This window comes from Carassius gibelio, chromosome A14 (assembly GCF_023724105.1).
Source record: "Carassius gibelio isolate Cgi1373 ecotype wild population from Czech Republic chromosome A14, carGib1.2-hapl.c, whole genome shotgun sequence".
Lineage (NCBI taxonomy): Eukaryota > Metazoa > Chordata > Actinopteri > Cypriniformes > Cyprinidae > Carassius > Carassius gibelio.
In genome coordinates this window covers 3,280,672-3,303,713 of record NC_068384.1, presented here as the reverse complement: position 1 = coordinate 3,303,713, position 23,042 = coordinate 3,280,672, and the positions used below count along the sequence as shown (strand labels likewise).

Below are 23,042 nucleotides of genomic sequence, written 5' to 3'. Positions count from 1 at the left end.
ACTGCAATTCCCATCAATCCTCTCGGCGCATGCGCACGCCGCGTTGTCTAGCAGTGGTAAACAGACGTCAGAAGGGAGTCTTCGCCTCGAGTCAAAACAAAAACAAGAAAGATCTACGAAGAATAGCTGTTTGTCTATCTCCATTAACAACTGAAGGGAAGCGATTTCGCGTTAATTTCAAGAGACGACCAAGTTATTGAAGAGAAGCGGGTTTCTTCGACTTTTACCGGAGGGATATTAACTCGTAAAAACTGGAGTTGGCTAACTAGGTGGATCTCTCAGTTGTAAAACTACGCTTGCGAGTTGTGTCCCAGAGGCAGAGTGGCCGGCGATTGAATTCGAGTTGTCTTTTCGAGGAACACATCGACCGTAGTGGGATTCGGGAAGGCGTCAACGGGACCGACACGTGCCCGCGGGAGTACCGTGAGTAGCCGCGTCTCGAGAAACATGGCAGACGGTGACACGCGCCAGCACATCGCGCGGAGGACCGGGCAAACTTGAGCGGCAATAACACAGATTTTTGTTGTATGGTAAAACGCCGTGAAACTACCCGTTATGATCGAGCACTCCTGTAAGACATTATCTTGGTCTTTTTTTAAAATGTAATATTTTGATCGTTTTTGATTAAGTTTCACGTACGGCTTTTTTTTTTTTGGCGATTTAACAATCTAGATGTTTTTAATTTGCCGATTAATAAAACAATTGTTGACTTTGACAGGCAGCTGTAACGAGTAATTCCCATTCACTTGAATTCGTTTACAAGGACAGTATTCTTACAAAGTATAGAAATACACTCAAGTTTTCAGGAAAGATACGCGTACGATTTGACGCTCTGATATTAAAGTGGTTTATCAATTTTTGTAGAGTTTGTAAATTGGTCTACTTATATTTTTCTTGGTCTAAAATCTAATTGCGAAAGCCAATCAACCATTCGCTGCTATAATAGGAACCAGCGGGAGGGGGTTATTTTAGCAATTACAGCCCATCTTATGATTGGTTTTTCAATTTCACCTACTTAACTGCCTCAACGACAACGACAATGTTATTATTATTATTTTTCTGTTAAAGGGTGTTTAATTATATACGAAAAGTTCACAATCATCCCTTCACCACAGCGCGTCCTCTTTTCCAGTGGTTTAACTCAGTAACTCTTGACAATCCAGCTGTTTTGATGTAAATTTCCTTTGTTCCTTCTCCATTAAACAAAGAGACCCCTTCTATCCTCGTTTGGTCTATTTAAATCAGGTTTATGTTAGTTACTATTAAGGAGATTATTTAACCCCATTTAATCTCCAATCTGAGGATTAACTGACGCTATATTGGTGTGTTCAGATTATTACGAATCTGCTCCATTACGCTTTAGACAGTCGCGGTTACATTTTGTCCGGATAATTTATATTTTAGTGTTTTTAATATTATGCAATAAAATCTAAAACAAATCGTTCCTAAACACGATTTTTACACTATAATTTTTTTATATAAACAGTCGAACTCTTAATCACCCTCTCTGTTGTTTTTTTAATCGTATTTTCGCATCAAAACAATTTCACTGAAATCCAGCCTTCCCCTGAAATTATCTGGATTGTATCGCACAATGGAGGAAGAAAACGTACCCCCGATTGACCCAGATTTTGAGCCGCAGAGCAGACCGAGGTCATGTACATGGCCGCTGCCTAGACCAGATATCTCAGCTGTCAAAGCTGGGGGGGGCGACGGCTCAGAGTCTGCTGCAGGAACTCCACCCACCGAGGAAGATAAACACGAGCTTCAGCCAATCATATCCGAGCCTGAGAAAGTCGCGGTCTCGGAGGGCGGGGCTGTCGCCGGAGTGGGCGGGGCCACGCCTCGAAAAGGCTCTTCCAGGCGTAATGCCTGGGGTAATCAGTCCTACGCGGATCTGATCAGCCAGGCGATTGAAAACTCGCCAGAAAAACGACTTACTTTGGCGCAGATCTACGATTGGATGGTCAAAACGGTGCCGTATTTTAAGGACAAAGGAGACAGTAATAGTTCTGCTGGGTGGAAGGTATGTATATAAAAAAGTAAAGATTAAGAATTATAATTAATAATAATAATCAGGGTTTGAAATGACTGACAATTCAGAACTACCCAAACAAAAAAATATGTAGAATTGGCCTACTAAAGTTAAGTTACTGGCCATTCAGAACTTCTAATAGCCAAAACAAAATGATCAGAAATAAAACGCATTAATAAAATCAGAACTTGGGCTTATATTGTTAAACGTATTGAAATATTTTTTACACAGTGAGGCCTCTCCTCTGACATTCTTGGAGGCGAAAAAGTGAGCCCAATAATAATAATAATAATTCATGCCCCAAAATATAATTTCAAGACACCATGAATAACGACACATAAAGATCTTGGATATGCAGCATTTACTGAATTAAAAAGGCTAGAGAGTTAAATTGTTAATATCGACACACAAAGTTCGATAGAAAAAAAGAAAAGAAAAACTGTCTAGTGACTTCACAGTATTGCTTGTCATTTTTGACTGGCAGGTGTTAATTTCAAACCCTGACAGTAATATTTTAAATCCTTTAAACCTTCTTATGCAGTAACATTTATCTATATTTTAGATTTGTAACATTTATCTCTCTTTTGATTTTTTTTTTTTTTTTTTCATTTAGAACTCCATTCGTCACAATTTATCACTCCACAACAAGTTCCTGCGAGTGCACAATGAGTCGACTGGAAAGAGCTCTTGGTGGATGCTCAACCCTGAGGGGGGCAAGACTGGCAAAGCCCCTCGCCGCCGTGCCGCCTCCATGGACAACAGCAGCAAATTGCTTAAAAGTCGTTTGCGAGCAAAGCAAACTAAAAAGCAGGCAGGAGCGGCAGGGATCGGAGGTTCTGGAGGTGCCCTGCAGGGTGAGGGTGCTTCTGGTCCTGGCAGTGCAGACAGTCCCGGGCCTCCAGGTCAGTTCGGAAAGTGGGGAGTGAACAGCAACAGCCCTTCCTCTCGCGGCAGCCTGGACGACCCGGATATGTGGACGAGTTTTAGGCCACGTACAAGCTCCAATGCCAGCACGCTGAGCGGGAGGCTTTCTCCCATTGCCACGGGGCAGGAGGAAGAGGATGACCTACCTGAGGACGGCCTTCTTGGTGGCTATTCCACAGGAAATCTTCCCCCAACACTAATGGAAGAACTGGATTTGATTGATGGGCTAACTTTAATGACTGGTTCGCAAGGTGGTGCGAGCCCAAGCACAGCTCCTCCTGCCCCACCTCAGCCTCTGCCCTCGGCGTCCACCCTGCTGCCTCGAGGGTCCAGCTTTCCTTCATTTCGGCAGCTGCAGCAATCGCAGGCTACGCAGGGATCCACTCCACCGGGCCCGCAGAGCTCGGTTCAACCCAGTGCCAGATCCAGCACAAGCCCATCGAGCTTTGGAAACTCACTTTTCAGCCCCCTGCCCGGTCCTGGTCACAGTGGTTTCAGCACTCACGTGCCCTCCAGCCTCGAAGTGCTCCTGACCTCCGATTCGCCCCCACCTAGCGATGTTATGATGACTCAGATGGATCCTCTCATGCCAAGCCAAGAAGGTGGTGGGCTTTTGGGGCTCGGGGGATCTATGTCCAGCAACCAAGCTAAGGCAGGTCAGATGTTGCTGAGAAAAGGCATTGACACAAGTACTGTGGGGCAGATGAGCCTCCGGCCTCAACCCCAACTCCAGCACTCACAGATGGGCTTTGGAATGATGCACCCAGCCATGAGCCAGGAACCGCCTCAGCTCGCAACTGTAAAGACCCAGCATCAGGTGCCAGGCGCTGGGCTTCTGCAGCACGGAACTGTCCTGTCACCTGGAGGGAATGGAGGCCTGCAAGGTCTAGGCCAGTTTGCAACACCACCCTTCTTCATGCCCTCCCAGGACCGTCTGCCTACAGACTTGGATATCGACATGTTCACTGAAAACCTGGACTGTGATGTGGAATACATTATCAACAATGATTTTATGGATGGAGATCTGGATGACTTCAACTTTGACCCCATCATACAGGGTGGACAGGGCTATACTGGGCCAGCAACCACACAGAGCTCCTCCCACAATTGGGTGCCCAGTTAACTCCATTATTAAACATGAGAACAGGTATATGAATTTGGGTTTGTTTTAAAAAGGCATAGTTCACCCAAAATAGAAAAAATGATTTACTCACCCTCATACTGTTTCAAACCAATCTTATGTTCTTCAAGAGAACACAAAAGAAGACATCAGTGGGATCCAATGTTGACTTTCATTTTAAGGGCAAAAATGGTTGAGACATTCTTTAAATCTGCTTTTGTTCTGCAGAAGAAAATATGTCATACAGGTTTGAAACATGAGGATGAGTAAATTATGATTTTTATTTTATTTTATGAACTTTCTTTTGTTTCAACTATGGGTTTGCATTATTCTTAATTAAATTAAAGCTGTTCCTTTGTGTCCCGATGTGTTACTCTTTTCTCTTTATTTAATTTTATTAATTTTTTTTTTTTTACAGGAATGTCCACCATTCGTAAAACAACTTTTTAGTTGTTTATGAAAACAACTTTTCATATTCTCAAATCTTCGCCTCTGCATTTGCCATTGTACCTCAAATACATAAACTGCTTTGGCTAAAGACGACACGTGCTTGGCCAAGAAGTCTCATGTCACAATTTTCAATTTAATGACAAAATCAAACCTCACACATGTCAAGTGCCAATGTCAACTGAAGAGTGTGCTGTTGGACACAGAGAACATGGTCTTGAAACATATATTTTTTCTCTTCTTTTGTCTTATATGTGCAACATTTTAGTTTTTTTTTTGATAGTTGCCATTTTTTGGCCAATCTTGGACTAAAGCACACCTAATAAACAGCTAATCTTGTTTATTACATTAATGCCTATGATGCGTACTGTAAGATGGAGATGGTACTCCTGCTTGAGCTTCTTCCCCCTTGTAATGGAACTCATTCGGCCAGGAGGATCAAATTCTGCAGCTTTTCTTGATGTGAAGTTTTGTTTGCTGAACAGCAGTGGAGAAGTCTGAGCATGAAAACAACATGGCAACACAGGAATGTTAAGTTGAGAACAACACTGACGGCGACGGTTTCACTGACCACAGCTGAACTGTTGAAGGTGTGCCCTCTCTCTCATCGGAACGAAGCATCAAAGTTTCAAGGTGGTTTGGTGACGCTGTGGTGTCAATGTGCAATTAGTTTGGCTTTTATGACCTCTTCCCTCACGAAGGCGTTTTCTTATGATGTGCTGAAGAGGCTGATAACTGAATGATGATTTAACTGTGTTTGTTAGTGATAACAGTATGAAGAAATGTGATTTTCCACAGGGCATTTTAATGCATTTTTAATCCTGCCAACAAGTTAAATGGTATAGTGTTATTGTTGGAAACTTGGAGCCCTTTTGCGGAATGCAATATCTGAAGATTTTTTAGGTGTGTGTGTGTGTGTACAATTGTGTGCATTGAAATATGTTTAATGCTCCCGAAAAAACTTGATTCCAACACACTGACAACAGAATTCAAGGTTACGCTGAATCATTTCATTTATGCACAGAAGAAAGTTTGTTTTCTGAGATTTACTGAGATTTAGTTTGAAGCGAATCTTGAAGATACGTGGCTACAATAATGAGATGTTATGGTTTCTCTGGCTTGTTTGACTGTGTCCACACTTGCACAAATGAAAAGATCTATTTTCTCATTGTTCAGTTTTTCATAAAAAGCACTACTCATATTTTATAAAAAAAAAAAAATTAAAGTACAAAAACAGTTGGATATATCGACTATAATTCTAATTTAGATTGGGGAGTTATTAACAGACTAATAAAAAAACATGCTGTTAATGAGCTTTTTTAAAAATCTGGGCAGAAGCTATTTCAGATCATTTTTAACGGTCATTTTCTGTGTAATCTTTTATTTTTGTAAAAGATGAAATGCATATAGATTTTATACAGTAACCAAAGGAACACTAAGAACTGCATGTTGGAGGTATACATTGCAGTGTGGATAAGCTTTACAAAACCTTTTTGAAAAATCAGTGTAAACTAAATCCTAATTTGATTGGTTGCATGAGTACCTGTAAGAGAATACAGTACTTCTAAATTTTAAATTTGCAATAATTGTTTGTACGAAATAGAAAAAATTATAAACGCTTTTCTAAGTGTCTCTACAATTATTTCATCTCAAAGCGCAAGACTGGTCCAACTGAAAATGATTAATGCAATGTTTCACTCTCAGGGTAATGATAATAATAATAATAATAATAATTAAAACAACTTCTAGAAGGAAGATGAGATAATCATGTTATGACTTCAATGCTCATGGCCTTTTCTAAATTATGAAAATCATTTATGCAAGCCAACATCACAGATATTTTAACATTGCAGAAATATATCTAATGTTGTTGCAGTTTATTATGAGAGATGTATCTAATGTATGCATTCGTAGCGTTCCTACAAAACTTTGTAAACTGCCAATGAACACTATAGCATGACGCTCCAGAGAAAACAATAGTTTTAAAATCCTCTTCTTTTCAACTTGTACCTTTTCTGTAATCGAAGGATTGACTTTTATTCAATGATTCGTTCAGATGTTTTTTACGCAGTTTAAAAGCAGTATTCTGAAGTTTTTATGGGTGTATAAATTGGCTTTAATTTGAAATCTTGACATTAGTAACTCTTACCACTTTGATTTAATGGTCTGAGTGCATAAGATTAATTGATAAAGCATTCTTCCTTACAGAGGAATAATTTTATCCTATTCATCGGTGCTAGATATTAAATGGGCCATATTTGATCGGTGCACATATAGATATCAGGGCCTTTGATAATTTTATGCAACGTATATTGAGTACAATTTCTTAATGTAGAACATAGTATGACTAAATAACCCATGTTTTAATTCCCAAAATCAGTTTTTGTATATTATAAAAGAAGCTGTGAATGGGGAGGGAAAGGCTGGGCGGTCTCACCATAAAATGTAACACTGCTCCTTGTAATGGTGTAATGTTTGATACAGCGATTGATGATTTTCAATCATCCGTTTACATCAATGTTCTTGTCTTTTGGGGCATCTTTTCTCATGTTTTTATCTTTGTACATGTAACGCAGCTCCTTGATGTCTAAGAGTGATTGGTATACCTGCGTGGTACAACTTTCAGAAAGTGTCAGGGCTGACAGTCACCTTTGATATTTTCTTATGTGCTTTGAGTGTTGATTTGAAAGTGATTTTTTTTGTGGTTAACACCCTGGCTTTGTTTAATTTCTCATAGTACAGATATTGAATATTGTATTCGTCCCATCAGACTGACGTAACAGGGCTGCTGCAGGAAATGCAGGAATTCTACACCTTTCCAAATCACTCTCACTTTCCTTGTTTGATATTAGCCTTCTTTTCCTATAGTAGTCATTCTTTTAGTTCTTTTAAGTTTCCAAGAGCATTTGCTAAGTATCCCAGTTGATAACACAGGACATTAGTTTATGGTCTGGGTTGGATTTTTTTTGTTTTGGGTTATGATGGGATGTAAAACTGACAAGTTGTGCATAGCCAATATACTGTATATGTACTTGATTGCTTTTTTTTTTTTTTTTGGATCCATTTATTTTGTCCCCCATATTTTGTTAGTCAGGGTTCATTAAAAGCAGTTCAGCATAATAGAAATAAACCTAATCTGTTTAACACAGACTGTTTTAAGTTCATTTTGTTTCGTTGGTCCATTCATTTGACATAAGCAACTGTGCTGGGCTTTCATTAAATTGAAAGCAACTTATTAAGTAAATAAAGTAGTACTAAACATTCACATAATTATGTAATAACCATTTAGTGTATAAATGTTAATATAGCCTACTTCGAGTAGCCATACATACTAAATGTGAAATTAAATGTTCCAGATTCAGGATAAATTATCAACAACACCTGTGATATTAATTTTCCGGGTTGGCACCAATATTGAAAACTGTACGTCATTTTCTAGTAGGCCTAATCCTGAAGGCTTGTTCAGATGAGGTTATATCAAAAACAACAGACCTCCAGGGGGCAGTAAACTCTAAATGTTTAACAGCTTGTCAGATCAGACAACACAGACTTTTACCAAAAGAGTTCACATGGCCTAATTGCGTTTATAAAACTACAAGCTTCACATACTCCAAAACGCTAGTATTAATGCTGGAATATTTTCTGATAATGTCTGAATTTCTGGTGTGATTTTCCACAAAGAAATATGAATGGAGATGTGGCACTAGATGGCAGGATTGCACTAGTAGTTTCAGACGCCATTATTAAAAATGGATTCCCAAATGATTGCCATGCCAACTTAGTGCTCAGTCTGGCACTCTGACAATATAAACCATTCGAGTTAAGAAATGAGTGAATTATTTGCAACCATAAAGTTAATTTTCCAAATCCAAACTATAAAAACATTTCTTTGTCAGACTTAGTGACTAAATAAAGAAAACAAGACACATTGATGGTATTGCATGTCTTTATAGAAAAAATACGCTTTCACATTTCAAAACTTTTTTTTTGCTCATTTTTCAAGTTTTTTCGTTTTTTTCTTTTGTTTAGTTTAAATTTTTATAGTTCCTACATTTACGTGGTAAATAAACATTTCGGCAATAGCCATGCTCGTTCAGTCTCCAGCGCTGAGGCACAGTCTGAGATGGAAGTGTCCACGTTTCAGGGATGTGGCAGACCACCGTTCAAGAACAAGCATTTAAGACAGTCCCGCTTAAGGAAGAATAGCCGTGCTACAGTTCTATTCTGCTCCTGATGAATGCCTCCCGATGTGCATAACCGGATGATGAACATCTTCCATTCTCAGCTTGAATTAATGCAGTAGCACGAGGCTTAGCTCGGAGACTTTAGTCCAGTTTAGCCATACTGATGAGCAATGACTCATCAGTAGTCAAAAGGCACCACTGCGGCTCCTGTACACATTTCTGCTGATTTACATACCTTGGTTTCTTAATCTAAACAGTTCAGACATGAGCAAAACTGACACCAACAACATCCCCCTCCCTCAAATTGACAAGATGCTAAAACAGGAACAGAAGTAATGCAATAATGTTCAAAAATAAACATACAAAACCAACTATAGGTGTTGCCCAAGTCATTCTGCCAACTGTAATTAGGTAACCAGACCGATAAGAGTTTAACACAGTACAGGTATTTGGCCTTGTCAACAAAACTGGACACTGAATATATTCATGGCATCAGAGGGGCCATCATTTCTCCAAGCGTTTTTGTAACATTAACAGCTGCCAGCTGCAACCACACTTGTAGGGTTTTGTGCAAAAGGTTCAGTGCAAAAAAAAAAAAAAAGGCTGACCGCGAACCTTTATGCGTCTTATAACTCCTTCATATGATCTACACCAGCGTGTCAACATTAAAATCACATTTTAAGCTTATTCTGAGTTACTTTTTCACATTACAAGGTGACTTTTTATTTTTACATGGTAAAATATTTTAAAACAAGTCCTAATTGTTGCTGATCCAGATGTTTTCACTGGAGACTCCAGCACAACACTAACCTAAACGCTAAATGCTGGTCCTTTCAGAATCACTTCAGTGGGCAAATTACCTGCCGCCTATCAAAATTAAAGACCTACTTTTAAATAGTATTTGAACAGTTTTCCAAATTAGCATATGATGTAATAGAGTTAAATACATACCGTGTTAATTTGGCCATTTTTATAGAGCGGGTAAAACCGATTGTCCACCCTAAGTAAACTGAGAAACACGACCACAAAGAAAAGTCGTTTAGAAAAAGCAATTCCATTTCACTGCTTTGAACCCGTCAAATTTAGATCTTCACATTATAAAGCGGTTTAGATGCCTGCTGAGATGAATCGGATGATAATTATGGACCCTATAAATGTAGCCATTTTAATCACTTACAACACCCATGCAGAGAGAAGAGCGAGTGGGAGATTTTGGAAGACAACATCAATGCTAATCAATCTAAATGAGTGAAAACAGTACTTAGATGACCTTCTTGGTGCTGATAGAAGCCACAGCTGAAAGCTTATTGAGATATTCTATAAATAGACACCACATTAAAAGTGCTCATTTAAAAAGAAAGTTGCAGCCGTTGAAACTTCTCGTACTCTTTGTTGAATTTTGCTCTGGTTTCACAATTCTACATTCAAACGAAATATCTGGAAGCCATGTTCAGCAAAGCGCCTTTGTCCACTCACTCATTTTCTGTAAACAGTTACTCATATTGGCCATGACCAGTTGGACAATTTCTCTCTCACTTTGTCAGTCAATTGAATAGTAACAGCAAAAAGCAAATGGGACAACATTAATAACAACAACAACAACAACAGAATAAAAATAATTGCACATTAACCATCAAAGGTAGAAAAAGAAGAGTACGCACACAAAAGAAACGAAACGAAGTAGGAGAAACATGCAAAGGACAGTGAGAGAGACTGCTTTGCACCTTTTTCTTCTAAAGTTTCACCTTTGGCAAAGAAATGTTTCACAGCAGTACCTTACGTCACACCGGTAAACTCAAAGGCAATAAATACAGAGACGGAGAGACAGAGCTCTGCTTGTATTTCGTTGTACCGTGTCCCTCTGTGGCGCTGAAGGCTCTTATGCGATCATGTATTGAGTGATGGCTCTGAGCGCATACAGCAGCTCGGCCTGCAGACGTGCCTCCATCACTAACAAATTTACATGAACCTAAAAGACAAAAACGACAGAAAGATTTGTTTTAAAACACTTTAAGCCATTTTAAGTAAATGGTACATTTTATTATTTTTTTAACACCATGTTAGTAGCACTTTCATGGCAAGCTCAAAATAACAAAAATGAAATGGAATGGTTTAATAAAACAAAAAAAAAGGTTAAAAGCATGTGTTGTTGAGTATCATATTTTATACATCAGGCTTTCTATAGCTCATTAGTAAGATAGGATAATATGGAGCTCCCACTCTACAAGGAAAAAACACCTCAGATCTCCCAATTATATATCATAGCTAAAATGATGATCAAAGCTCTGTAGTTTTTATTGTGGGGGCAAAACACATCATGCAGTGCAATACATTGATGACAGAGACGAACAAATGAATAGTTAATAAATAAATAAAAATTAATCTGTAAAAACTGTTGAAATTTTACTAACAATAAGATTTTACAGCAAAAAGACAACCTGAAGATGTTTTTAGAACTATACCAAAAGACAGTCAGACGGATGCATGAAGTAAATTGTGTTGAACTTTTTCAGTAAAGTTGATCATGATTAGTGGTCAATGGAAAAGGCCGATATTTTGGCATTTTTCAAATATTGGGCTTTGGCCAATAAGTTTTTCTGCTTGGCCAATGTGTCCGAGGAGAGACTTTTATTTTGACGGCGCTGAGAAATGCTGCCCCTGAGCGCACACAGTGCTCACACTCTCTTCTCTTGTTTACTGTCGTGGAATCCAGCTGTGAGATCTTGTGAAGTGTGCATTTTTATCCAGCATGATCGCATGTTCTCTGTGTGATGGTCGGTCCGTGTGAATTAAATGGTTTAAACTTTAAACATGATTTCAAATGATCCTGCGCTTTATGCATTCACCTGACCCGTTGATTACAGTGGTTACATCCTTTTTAATTATATTTTTTATTAAATATTTAATTATTTGTGAAAAATACTTTGTCATCTAAAGTATAATTTTTTTTGACACATTTATTTTTCAATCCATTGTCAAATGATTTTAAATTTCTTAAATAAATTTATATATATATATATATATATATATATATATATATATATATATATATACACACATATACATACATACATACACACATATACATACATACATACATACACACACTGTATATGTATATACACACACCCACAGCTTTATATCGGCTATTGGCCCCCCGCGTTCCAAGATAAAAAAAAAATACAGACAATACAGAAAACCAATACTGGTTGAAGATAATTGAAAGAATTTGTGCATCAAATATGACACATTAGGCTTTAAGTAGATGTTACTGAAGTGTACACAGCACAAGTTTGGATAGAAAATCACCTTGTCTGAAGCTTTGACAGGAGCCCAGGACAGTGGGCATAGAGGGGTCTTTCTGGAGTCAGGATAGCAGGCCACAGCTTTAATATAAAGTTTCAGTCCACGCTCAAGTAGTCGGTTGACTTCCCCATAATCGTAGTCATCATATCTGAGGGCAAATGTGTCAATGTAAGTGCTTTGTTTTTGTGCCTTTTTTAAGCATTCTCAAAAGTAGTTGATGAGTCACAAGGAGTGATTATGGAGTTGAAAGCTTGTCATTATATTTAATTTCGTGTTTCTTTTGTATTCAGAATGCAAACTGGCACCAAAATCCAAAATTGCGAAAAACCAGGGAACCAAGGTACCTGATGCCATAGATACAATGAATGTAGTTCCAGATGGCTCGTTTGAGATCGGGGCTGTGAGGGAAAGGGAGGGAGGCCACACTGCGGAATCGCTCGTCTAACAAGTGCCCTATATCAGAGTAGAGCCTGTTCACCAATGAGAAGCCGTGATCCTCCCATGAATAGTCCTGCACACAAAGACAAATAAATCAAGCATTCATAACATCAATGTACTGCAGTATACTTAAAGTTTGTTAAAGGTAAAGTGCATCATTTCTGCATCATTAGTGTAAATTACCTTTTTAAACAGGTTTCTCCAAATGTTTTTTTGGGGAGAAAATAACAAAACAAAAAGAACTTGCAGTTCTTTCCATATATAAACTACCATTCAAAAATTTGGGGTCATTGGGGTCAACATTTATTATTATGAATATTATCATCAAGTCTTTAAGTTTTTTATTAATTGAAAAGAACAGCATATATTTAAAATATTTTAGTTGCACTATAAATGTGCTCTTAGTTTTGATCAATATAATGCATTCTTCTTGAATAAAGGTATTTATTTATTTATGACCCCAAAATTCAAAATATAACTTGTTATAAAACAAACTATTTTAAAATATATATTTTTAAACACACACACACACATATACATTTCACTATAGGAGTGGCATACAACTCCCAATCCAATCAAATGTAGAATATGTAGCCAGGTTTTAAGAGTAATGTTAAGTGCTGACAGTCTTGAGAAAGGAAGGCCATGAGCTGTAATTCTGACCCATATTACCCTTTTATGCTACTTTTGCTAGGTGACACCCAATGCAAAGTCTCTGTCCCCACCTGCACCCGGAATACTTGGAAATGGTCCTCCTCCCGTCTGGCAAATTCCTGGTAGCCGAATTCTGGGTCTGAGAGGAAGCGGGAGGGGTCTGCGGAGAACACTGCCTCGTCCTCCTTCTCCACATCTGATATGGAGTTGCATTTGAGAAAGAGAGAGGCAAGTTACGAAAGAGGGTCCATGAGGGAGTGATATATACACAAGAAAAAGCCCTTGTGTAAAAATAAACTCTCTAAACACTCAACCCAATCCAAAATTACACATCCTGTTTACAGCAGCATTGGGAAACATGGTTACATGACACACTGACTTTAAACTGATGAACAACATCTTACCTGCATGTAGGAGTGTCTGTGAATGGAGTCGGTCTCCTTTTCTTTCCTTGATCTCCTCCTGTGATTTTTTTATTTGTTCTAGAAGGCAAGCAACTTCACAGCTGGAGTCTAAGGACTAAAAAAGAGCAAAATATTAAGAACAAACCATGCAGGTCATGCCTGTATTATAAAACTGACTTAACAGAAATTGTTAATTAAGTACCAAGCTGATATGGTACACACATATACATTATTTATATATATATATATATATATATATATATATATATATATATATATATATATATATATATATATATAGTCAGTATATTATGAAAATTACAGAAGAGCAGGAAGACGTTTTTTTATGTATTAATTTTTGTAGAATTTGTTTATTTGTAGTTTTTGTGATATAACTGAAGTAGTTTATTTTACACTACCATATTTTTTTATGAAAGAAGCCTCTTATGCTCACCAAGGGCACTTGAATTAATACTTGAATTGTTTTGTTTCTTTTCTCTGTTATTACTGATTGTTTCTTTTACCTAAAATTTTAGGCAATGTTTTTGTAATTGAGAAATTCTTAAAAACTACTATTTTATATTAAATGCTATTTTATTAAAAAAGTTAAGACAGTAATATCACATTTAAAAGTAATGCTAAATAACAAATTGATTTGAAATCTTCCTGGTATGAGTAATGACTACTGACATTTTCATACTGTGATTTTCAACTCTTTGCTGTACCATGTATGAGATTAGTTCTCCACACAACCTTTATTTAGAATCAAAACCTCTTTTAAGCAACTGAAACTGTTGTGAATGATCATCTGTACCCTTCGTCGTGGTGCCTTCTCTGTGGGTCCAGCAGGGGGTGGCGAAAAAGCGGTGTTGCCATTGGCAGCGTCACAGAGACAGTAGCCAGGAGGAGTGCCGTGATGCACTCTGGGAGTGGGAGTGGAGTCCGAGTCCGAGTCAGAACCAGAACCGAAAACGAAACTGCAGAGGGAGTGACAGTGGGCCAGCAGAACCACGGCCTGAACCAGCTCTGCCAGAGACCAGCACTGCTCTCCTGTCTTGAGCAGGGCCTGTATGTGAGAGCGAGCCGTGAGCCAAGGCTGATGGGCCAGGACCTTGTTGATGTGATCAAGGTGCTGTAGACGCGGGGGTGCGGCCTCCAACCCCTGAAGCCATAACGGGTCTCCACCAACACGCAGAAACTGAGCCGAGTGCAGAGACACCAGGTACCTACAGTGATGCCGCGCTGCAGCCTGAAACACAAATACATTTTCATCAATTAAACTGAGATATTATTTGAGCCTGAGATTGACTGTAGAGCATGTTCGTTCTGTTCTTACCATGATGGCAATGTAGTGGCGGTAGGGCTGGGGCAATGGGCCATCCATATAGAGGATGTAGTGCTGTGTGCGAAGGAAACTTTCCAGATACTGTGGGTGAGAGGCCATCTGCTGAGACACTGTGTCCAGACGCCCCCTGTTGGCCAGAGCCTTCATACACAAGAGAGAAGCACGCTCTTTCTCGGAGTTCACCATCACCTGCCAAAAAGAACAAAACAGCTATAAGAATCTGATAAATAAAAGGGAGATAAAAAGTGGATTTAGTGAACGGAAAACACCTGTTCAGTGCGTTTCTTTCTTTTTTTTTTTGTAGAGCCCTAAGATTCCGCGATGTGGAAAACGCATAAAGAATCTAGTCATAAATAAATTAGCAAAATTGTGGATGAATAAATCTAAAGTAGGTAGGCTCACTGAAATCAGATTGTGATATGAGCTATTGTTGGTGAATACTTTTGACAATCTGTCAAAATAAAAGCCTGGTCAAACTTGAAGAAATTGTGTCAGAAATATATTACTTTTTTACAGTATAATGTACATCTTATAATAATACTACTACTAATGAAAAATGATAACAATTTTAAGCAATAAATCACAATTTTTCTTCCATGTTTTAACAGTTCACCTGTTGTGCAGCACAAAAAAGGTTTAATTTTTACTGGCTTACAAGAAAATTTGTTTTAATGTTTTATGCCTTCATTTGTTTATCATGAAAAGGAAAATAAGACAAAATAGAGCCCTGAAAAAAAAAGTTTTATTTTTTATTTTTTTATTAATAAACTCATTTTGCCATTAAAACGGAGTCCAGAAAAATAAAAACAGATTTCATAGTCAATGTAACCAGTTATTTTAACCACCTTAAAATAACATTTACTAGTATTGCAGCATTCATCATAGTAGCAAACAAACACAGCGGGTCCTGTGGGTATGGACAGTAATAGACATTGTACACTAACAGCGACCCACTGCCATTTCAGCCTTCTTTAGTATACAGACAACTAGACAGACATCTGTGCACCTCAATCTCCCAATTTTCCACTCCAAGATGCTTAAAATACATCCAGATTATAAAAACGTCTACTGACACCATACCCATGTATAAATCACAGGCACGACTTTTGCACGTGAATTGTGATTTAATTGTCCATATTTAGCAAAGGGAGTCTGTTTTAGACAATTTGTGGAAGGGAAGTCAAAGTGAAAATCACAAATACAGTGTCCTTGATATCCCTGTTTGACTGGTGTTAAGGAGATCTGCTGATACATGTCTTCATGTTTTTAAATGCTGACTGTGAAGGCCTTGTGCTTGCGCCTTTGGCCTGCTTTGTGTCTGACTGTGGGATTATGGAAATCCTGCGCACTCCCCTCCTGTCCCCAGTGCCTCACAGAGAGAGAGAGAGCAGAGGAAAAAGCAGGAGACTGGAGACTGAAGCAGACTGGTGAAAATGGGTTTCACTGGACTAGAGGAAGAGAACATTTTTAATCATTTTTTGCCATTTTTTTTTTATTATTGTGCACCAAACTGTTACAGTCTCGACTTTGAAACTACTTCATTTTTCTGATGATGTAACAAAGGCTAAGTGGCTTAGGATAACATGGGAATTACACACAGAAATATGTCACATTATCGAAGTTCAACGGAACTTGAAGGCAATTTTAAAGGTGGTTCTATGGTTCGCTCGCAAAACTTCTGCATCCCCTTGTAAACTTGTTGAGGTCGGACAAACACTTCCTGTTTATTATAAACCAGGCTATACACCCAAAGTGCTCGCAATGAAAGCGCCTCTCTTCACGTGATCTGTGAAATCGGACTGTGCTGTGACTCTGCAGCGTGCGCTGTATGGAGCAGAGCAGGCGCTTTGGAGCAGCCTAGACCATGCACTCGCACAAATGTGACCATGTCAAATTTTAACACGCACATTCTCAAAACAATTGTTGCGGTCTAGAGCCCTGATTTGATATTGACATTTATCACATACCATTAACACTGGAAATTCCAAAAAGGAAAAAGTGCACTTCAAATACCTTGATGAGGTACTTAACCAAAAAGAATGAAGTGTGGAATGTTGAACATTTCATACACTGCTGCATCTTTTCATTATGAAGTACATGGGGACGGGCTATTATAGTGTTGGATGAAAAAATAACCTTATAAATGTTAATATACTAGTCAGCAGAGTACATAGTGTGTAGTGTAGTGTGTCATTCGGCACACAACAAACCTATGGAAGTTATGTAAAAATAGACCGTGATAGGCACTTGATCTGGAGTATCTAAATGCCAGACTTTCTAGGTTACTGTAACGTTAGTCTGTGATGCTTTGTATGGCATGTTTTGCTTGCACATATTTCGCAAGCCTCAAGTCTGTTGAATGACAAGACACCTGTATCTCGGGCAGAAACATATCGCAGCTTTCAGCTCCACGTTGACCCAGATCTTTTTCCTTGATAGAAGACCGTCTTTGTTCCTTTTTCATTAAGTTGCCTCTTTTAAAATTAGTCATTAACCAGATGCAGTGTCATAAAAAAAAATAAAAAAATAAAACATTGTAAATATCAAATGTTAAGTTTCAGGTATTCAAATACCTCAGTAAATATAGGTTAGGCTGACACATTTTCCAGAACAGTTACAAACCACTGTCTGCACCGCAATGCAGAACTACATTTCATTGGAAATGCATGTTAGACTGGGTTAAGAAGTAAATATTGACCGAGGGCTTAGTCTAGTTTTTAAGATCATTTCTTTTCATGAATATTTACTTGAGGAACCTGTCTGGAGAGATGTTTATGAAGTGCTAGATAAGAAATCAAAAACAAAACACTGTGATCTGTTATTTTCTGGTGTCCCTTTTCTTTCTTATCTATGCACGTGCTATCTCAGCTGTCCTCCAGAACTATTTATAACCCTTTCCTTTCTGTCAGGCAATCCATAGGCCTGGGTGCAATTTGTTACCCACATATTTTCCCCAACAATAACGAATGAAGAAAGTCAACAGACTTTCAGCTGGCTAAATAATATCTATTCTTTAATGTGATTTTAAGTGGTATCTGGAGACACAAAATGTATAGTGATTTTTGGTGCAGTATGTGCCGTGCTGTCAGTGTGAATCTTCAGTGCTGTCAGGAAGAGTTATGATGGCCCAAAGCTGTTTTGGCCACAGCACTCAGTTGTCCCTCGTAACTATGTAACAAGGAATTCAGTCAATACGTGACCACTTTCATGTTTGCTTCAATCAGAGCTCATCCTCTTCTCTCCCCCCACCCCAGAAAGTGTAACCGACCCCCTCATCGTCATGACTAACTCCAGCCAGCCCCCCGGAGCAGCGGTTTACTGGAAGGAGGTACGGAAGACACCCTCTCACAGACAAACACTATAACTGATCTAATATCACATACTAGGATTGTTTCCCACTATACTGGGAAACAATCCACAATATTGATAATAAACGTGAGCAAATTAATATTTAGCCAATATCTAGACGATCAGGTCAGTGTCACTAAAAGCTCTGCATGTTCTGTGTGTCGCTTCACCAACATTTCGCCTTCCTTCCCCGTTAACATACTACTTTGAATTTTTTATTTTCAGATAAAACAATAATTATTATACATTTTACAAGAAAATGTTTCAGTATTTCTACTTTAAAATGTCATGTTAAACTTCAAAAGTGCATTACTTGTCATTTCTGTAATCGTCAAATTTAGCTACTAGCAATTTCGGAGTGAAAATTGTTTTAAAGTATTTTTGTTTAGCGCACTCGCTCTATTTATTTTAAAATGGCATATAATAGTGCACGAGCACGTGAACTGGGAAACACCTATTGTTTAGATACCCTAAGCATTTTGCGCTGAATACAGAAGTGAAAATACGGTCAGCCAAGAACCAAAATGGCAATAAAGCACAAGCCACATCGGGACAAGTCATTTCAACAAGACTAAGATGTTGAGGTCAGCCTCAAGCAACAGTTCAAACACTAGTCTCCAATGGGATACTGGTGCACTTTCCCTGGTAAACAGATCACATGTCTCAGAGCCCAAAACTCCTCAGTGGTGACCCAGAAAAACAGGCGACTCCAAATACAGATATATTCATCATGCTATTGTGGTTCAATACAGAGTGTTAATTTCAAAGCCTGTATGAGCAGCTGCGGAAAATCGCAAGAGGGAATCTGTATCCCTGGAATGAGACAGAACAACTTGCAATTAACTACTAATGAAACTTCAGAGGGAAATTAGAGACTAATGCAAGTCATATGAGACGCTCACACACCCACACAGATGTGCCTCAATGAAACCCTGAAGCAGATGCTGTTAACCAAGGTTTTTGTATATATAAGCTAGCAAGATGCAATTAATAGATGATGTTGGTTCGACTTGTCAATTAGGGTTTATAAAGTTAATAAATAACAACAGCACACAGCTCATGGTCAACAGTGTTAGGTTGATTTGAAAGGAGGAGATTTTTTTTTTTTGTCAATACAGGAGGCCTCATCAGCACCAGTAACATGCCACGACGTGTCTTTACCAAAAGTCAAAACGAAACAGGAAGTCAGTCTCATTTCCTCTTGGCGAGTCCCTCAAATTCAGCTGAAATTTTGTTTATTGGGTAAAGGTGCCACTTTCGGCAATCATAATTCCTGTTTCCATGAACAATGAAAGCATACATGGCCTTTACATAATAAATCAGTTATTTGTTTGATTTAATACAAGTTTAAGTGCTACAGAAAGCCACATCTGTGTGAGATATTAAAGATACAATAAAGCGCAAGATCTCTCCATGAACAAACAAAACAGTGTTTAGATTTGAATATATTTACATGTACTCTTGCGTTGAGATTTGAATGAGTTCATGTGTTTATTCAAGCTGGTCAAACACAAACACACACACAAATATAAAACCTTAAAGTGTGATAGAGGCGTTGAAGGGATAGGTCACCCAAAAATTTCATTTTATCATCATTACTGCACCCTGTTTTATTTTTGTGTCTATACAATGAAATTTACTGACCACCAAAACTTTTTTTGTTTTGTTTACCTGCAACATTCTTTAATATATTGTCTTCTGTGTTTTGCAGTAGAAACTAGGTCATACAGACTTGAAACTGATGCCAGAATTTTTTTTTTGTGTGGATGAACCATCCCTTTAATTGTGGGACATATCACCACTTAAATAAAACAGATAAACATAAGCCTAGCGCTCGTCTTTTGTCATTTGAGGACACTCTAAACATGAGGCTCTAAATGACAGGGGGCTTCAGTTCAGGGCCTGAGTCCAGAATAAGAGCAAGATGCGATATTCAATCTGCATTCTCAGAAGGCCTGAAGGGCTCAGTCCTTGACTTGCGCAAATGTCCCAAATTCCCAACTGCTGTTGCACAAACCCCATCGCTCTCCCTCTCTACAAAGGAAACTCTATTTAGGCCTGCCAACCTGGAAGCTAGGAAGAACAAAACAGCCAGCTGCACCTCACTGGGGGTTGGACTGAAACAAGGCCGGCAGCAAACACACACACACACACACACAGAAACGGATGAACACGGCAATCCACATATGGATGCAGTCAGACGACCAGGAAGACTGACATTTACATAAACAGACAGTATGACATACATTCAGCAGCTTGCATATGACGAACAGTGAAGTGAAGGCAGATTATTGATGAATCACATTTGCATTTGGAAAGCCCAAGACTTGGTTTGCTAGTGAAATCAGTTATGTCAGATATTTTGTTATCTTTGTGGTCTTCAATTCCAGAAGTCAATCATAGTCAGTTATGCCTCAAACATATGTGTGTGTGCGTGCACGCGATAAGCTACATAATAGGTTGCCAATGCATTACATATTTTAAACTAATTTTACCTTACTGTTATGACGAGGTTACAAAAGCAGCATAGTCGGGAGTCAGGGCATTAAAAAAATGCTCTCTAAGTGAAACACATCAGGGAGCTTTGGAACACATACAATGCTATTATAATACTTCTCACTTACAAATGGACCAGTGGTTAGTTGAGGGAAAAAACAAAACGATTTTATAATGTTAACATTCCAAGAAAAAGCCTAGGGGATTTTTTATGGGCTGGCAAATGAAAGCATATTTCTGAGAAATGTTTAAATGACACATTCCTCTATTGTTCTCCTGGATGCGGAGCAGCGCCGTCACAACAGCGGCCCCCGCAGGCTGCGGGGGGTACTGCAGGCGAAAGGGGAGAAAAACAACTTTGATTGGCAGTACATCAGCATCACATCATACAAAACGGGAGAAAGAGAAAACACACACAAGGGTAAAGCATGAAGAAATTTTAATAAATGCATCTTCCCTGCAGATTGTCGTGTAACGGCTTACGGTTGTAACGACAAAGGGCTTTGTGTTCTGCGAAAAATTACACTACGACAGCGCTACAGACAAATTACAGATTTTCATTTTCATAGAAGCTTATACGCAAGCAGATTATACTTAAAGAGGAGTAATAAATACACAATGAAGGAAAAAAAGAACGAGTTGAATATTCAAGAAATGAATGTTCCTTCGTCGATACAACCCGAAAACACTAGATCAGTTGTCTTCGTGTGTAAAAAAAGGATTCATCTTAAAAACAACTCAACAAAAGGCTCAGACGTGACGAAGTGTCTCAAACCTACAAAACTTCAACATGCCAGAAGCAGCATCGGTAGAAAAAGCTTGAGGTCATGTAGGTTTAGATCTCTGGTAAAACCAAAACCAAGGTTTACTCTACACCAAAAGCTTTCGAGATTGTCCCAGACTGCAGTCTTAAATCCTCGTGAAGCTTTGCTTTACATATTCAACAACAGTGTTTTCAAATCCACAGCTTTATGACTAGTCAACATAACAGTTGCAATATAAAACAAAAGGTTATCAGAACACAATAGAAGTATGAACTAAGCATATGCACGCCAAATAAGCTTATATTACTCTTTGTCATAAATGCAATAGATTTTGCGAAGCTTTTCATTCCATAAAATACAAAACAAAATAAAATGATATGTCATAGGATCACTATTGCAGCTCAAACGTTGTTAAGTATAAATAAAATTAACACTAACTAGCAGCTTTATAAGGTGAAAACACTTTTATCTTGTCAAAAATTAAGTTGATTTCAGGAACATTAAATAATTAACTCAATGAATCGGCGTTGTGAATCAAGACATTCGTGTTTGAAAATAACGGTTATTATTTACTGCGAGTATTTTCTTTCATTGAGGGACTGTATATGTATATGTTGAATATGTATTATAAAAAATGATACAAGTAAGTTGTACGTTTGAGTGCGTTTTAAACATGAATGAATGAACGATATTAAAGAGTCGCTGCTTTAGCTAACTAAGTTAACGTTAGATGAACAGTCAACTTTAAAACTTCCCAGCAAGAGTCTAGATACAGCTATGGTTTAACGTTAAGTTACATTTATTATCTTCACTTCAGTCATATAACTATATATATATATATATAACGTTATATGTATGTTACCTGATTTTGAATGAACTGGCACTGGGTTCCAAAGCGATAATCCATTTTTTTCGTGCAGATGATCATTTTCCTCCCTGTATGTGCATGAATGCGGCTGCTCTGGCTTCCTTGGTTCTTCTCACCGACTCGCTAACAAAGGCCAAGCCGCTGTGAGCTCTACATGTCCGGACAAACAGCCGCAGTGTCACTAAGCGAGAAAACTATTGACTGACGCTTCCACAGTGATGCCGTCCAATCAGAGCGTTAGGGAGGTGGGTCTCAGAGTTGAGCGAAGGCCAATCAATTTTTGTGACGGCTGTGATAGTCCGACAGCCGAGCCAATGAGCGTGGGCATGTGGTGGAAGAGTACTTCTGTTAAAGCCCTTTAAGCCCGCCCACTTTAATGACGCAATGCTACCTGACAACTGTTTGCGATAGCGCACTTATTTTTTATTTTTGGTTTACACTCTTTAAATATTGGATTAATAATAAAACTAAAGAAGTTAATAAAAAAAATTGCACACAATTTGTCCTGTTAAATTATAGATGATGTTCTGATGTTGATGGTTTATGTTCCTTTTGTATAAGTGTGAGAGAGCTGTTGACTCATTTGTTCTTTGAATGTAAAACTGTTCCAAACTTCTGGATGGAACTGGCAAATTCGTTTTTTTTAAATTTAGTAAAGGTTATAAGTTAAAGGATGTTATTGTGTATTATAAAAACAAAACTATTTACA

General features: G+C 38.3%; 2 protein-coding genes across 2 annotated transcripts; one reads left to right on the top strand and one right to left on the bottom strand.

Moving 5' to 3' along the window:
• Nucleotides 1-26: 26 nt before the first annotated feature.
• On the top strand, nucleotides 27-7,674 carry LOC128027270 (forkhead box protein O4). The gene is made up of 3 exons (XM_052614702.1): nucleotides 27-2,026; nucleotides 2,649-4,106; nucleotides 4,498-7,674. The coding sequence occupies exons 1-2, from the start codon at nucleotides 1,595-1,597 to the stop codon at nucleotides 4,080-4,082; spliced, it is 1,866 nt and encodes a 621-aa protein (XP_052470662.1). The 5' UTR covers nucleotides 27-1,594; the 3' UTR covers nucleotides 4,083-4,106; nucleotides 4,498-7,674.
• A 784-nt stretch (nucleotides 7,675-8,458) lies between these two features.
• sesn4 (sestrin 4) lies at nucleotides 8,459-22,526 on the bottom strand. Its single transcript, XM_052614703.1, has 8 exons — nucleotides 22,328-22,526; nucleotides 14,849-15,046; nucleotides 14,327-14,761; nucleotides 13,513-13,627; nucleotides 13,180-13,304; nucleotides 12,361-12,527; nucleotides 12,020-12,164; nucleotides 8,459-10,679 (listed from the first exon to the last, which is right to left on the bottom strand). The coding sequence occupies exons 1-8, from the start codon at nucleotides 22,391-22,393 to the stop codon at nucleotides 10,590-10,592; spliced, it is 1,341 nt and encodes a 446-aa protein (XP_052470663.1). The 5' UTR covers nucleotides 22,394-22,526; the 3' UTR covers nucleotides 8,459-10,589.
• Between the last annotated feature and the right edge of the window lie 516 nt (nucleotides 22,527-23,042).

Excerpts from the sequence above, each read along its gene's own strand:
- sesn4 (XM_052614703.1), bottom strand. The coding sequence starts at position 22,393 with ATGATCATCTGCACGAAAAAAATGGATTATCGCTTTGGAACCCAGTGC. Across the intron at positions 14,762-14,848 it reads GCCACTACATTGCCATCATG|GCTGCAGCGCGGCATCACTG; the intron begins GTAAGAACAGAA and ends TTTGTGTTTCAG. Across the intron at positions 13,628-14,326 it reads AGAAGGCACCACGACGAAGG|TCCTTAGACTCCAGCTGTGA; the intron begins GTACAGATGATC and ends GCTCTTTTTTAG.
- LOC128027270 (XM_052614702.1), top strand. The coding sequence starts at position 1,595 with ATGGAGGAAGAAAACGTACCCCCGATTGACCCAGATTTTGAGCCGCAG. Across the intron at positions 2,027-2,648 it reads ATAGTTCTGCTGGGTGGAAG|AACTCCATTCGTCACAATTT; the intron begins GTATGTATATAA and ends TTTTTCATTTAG.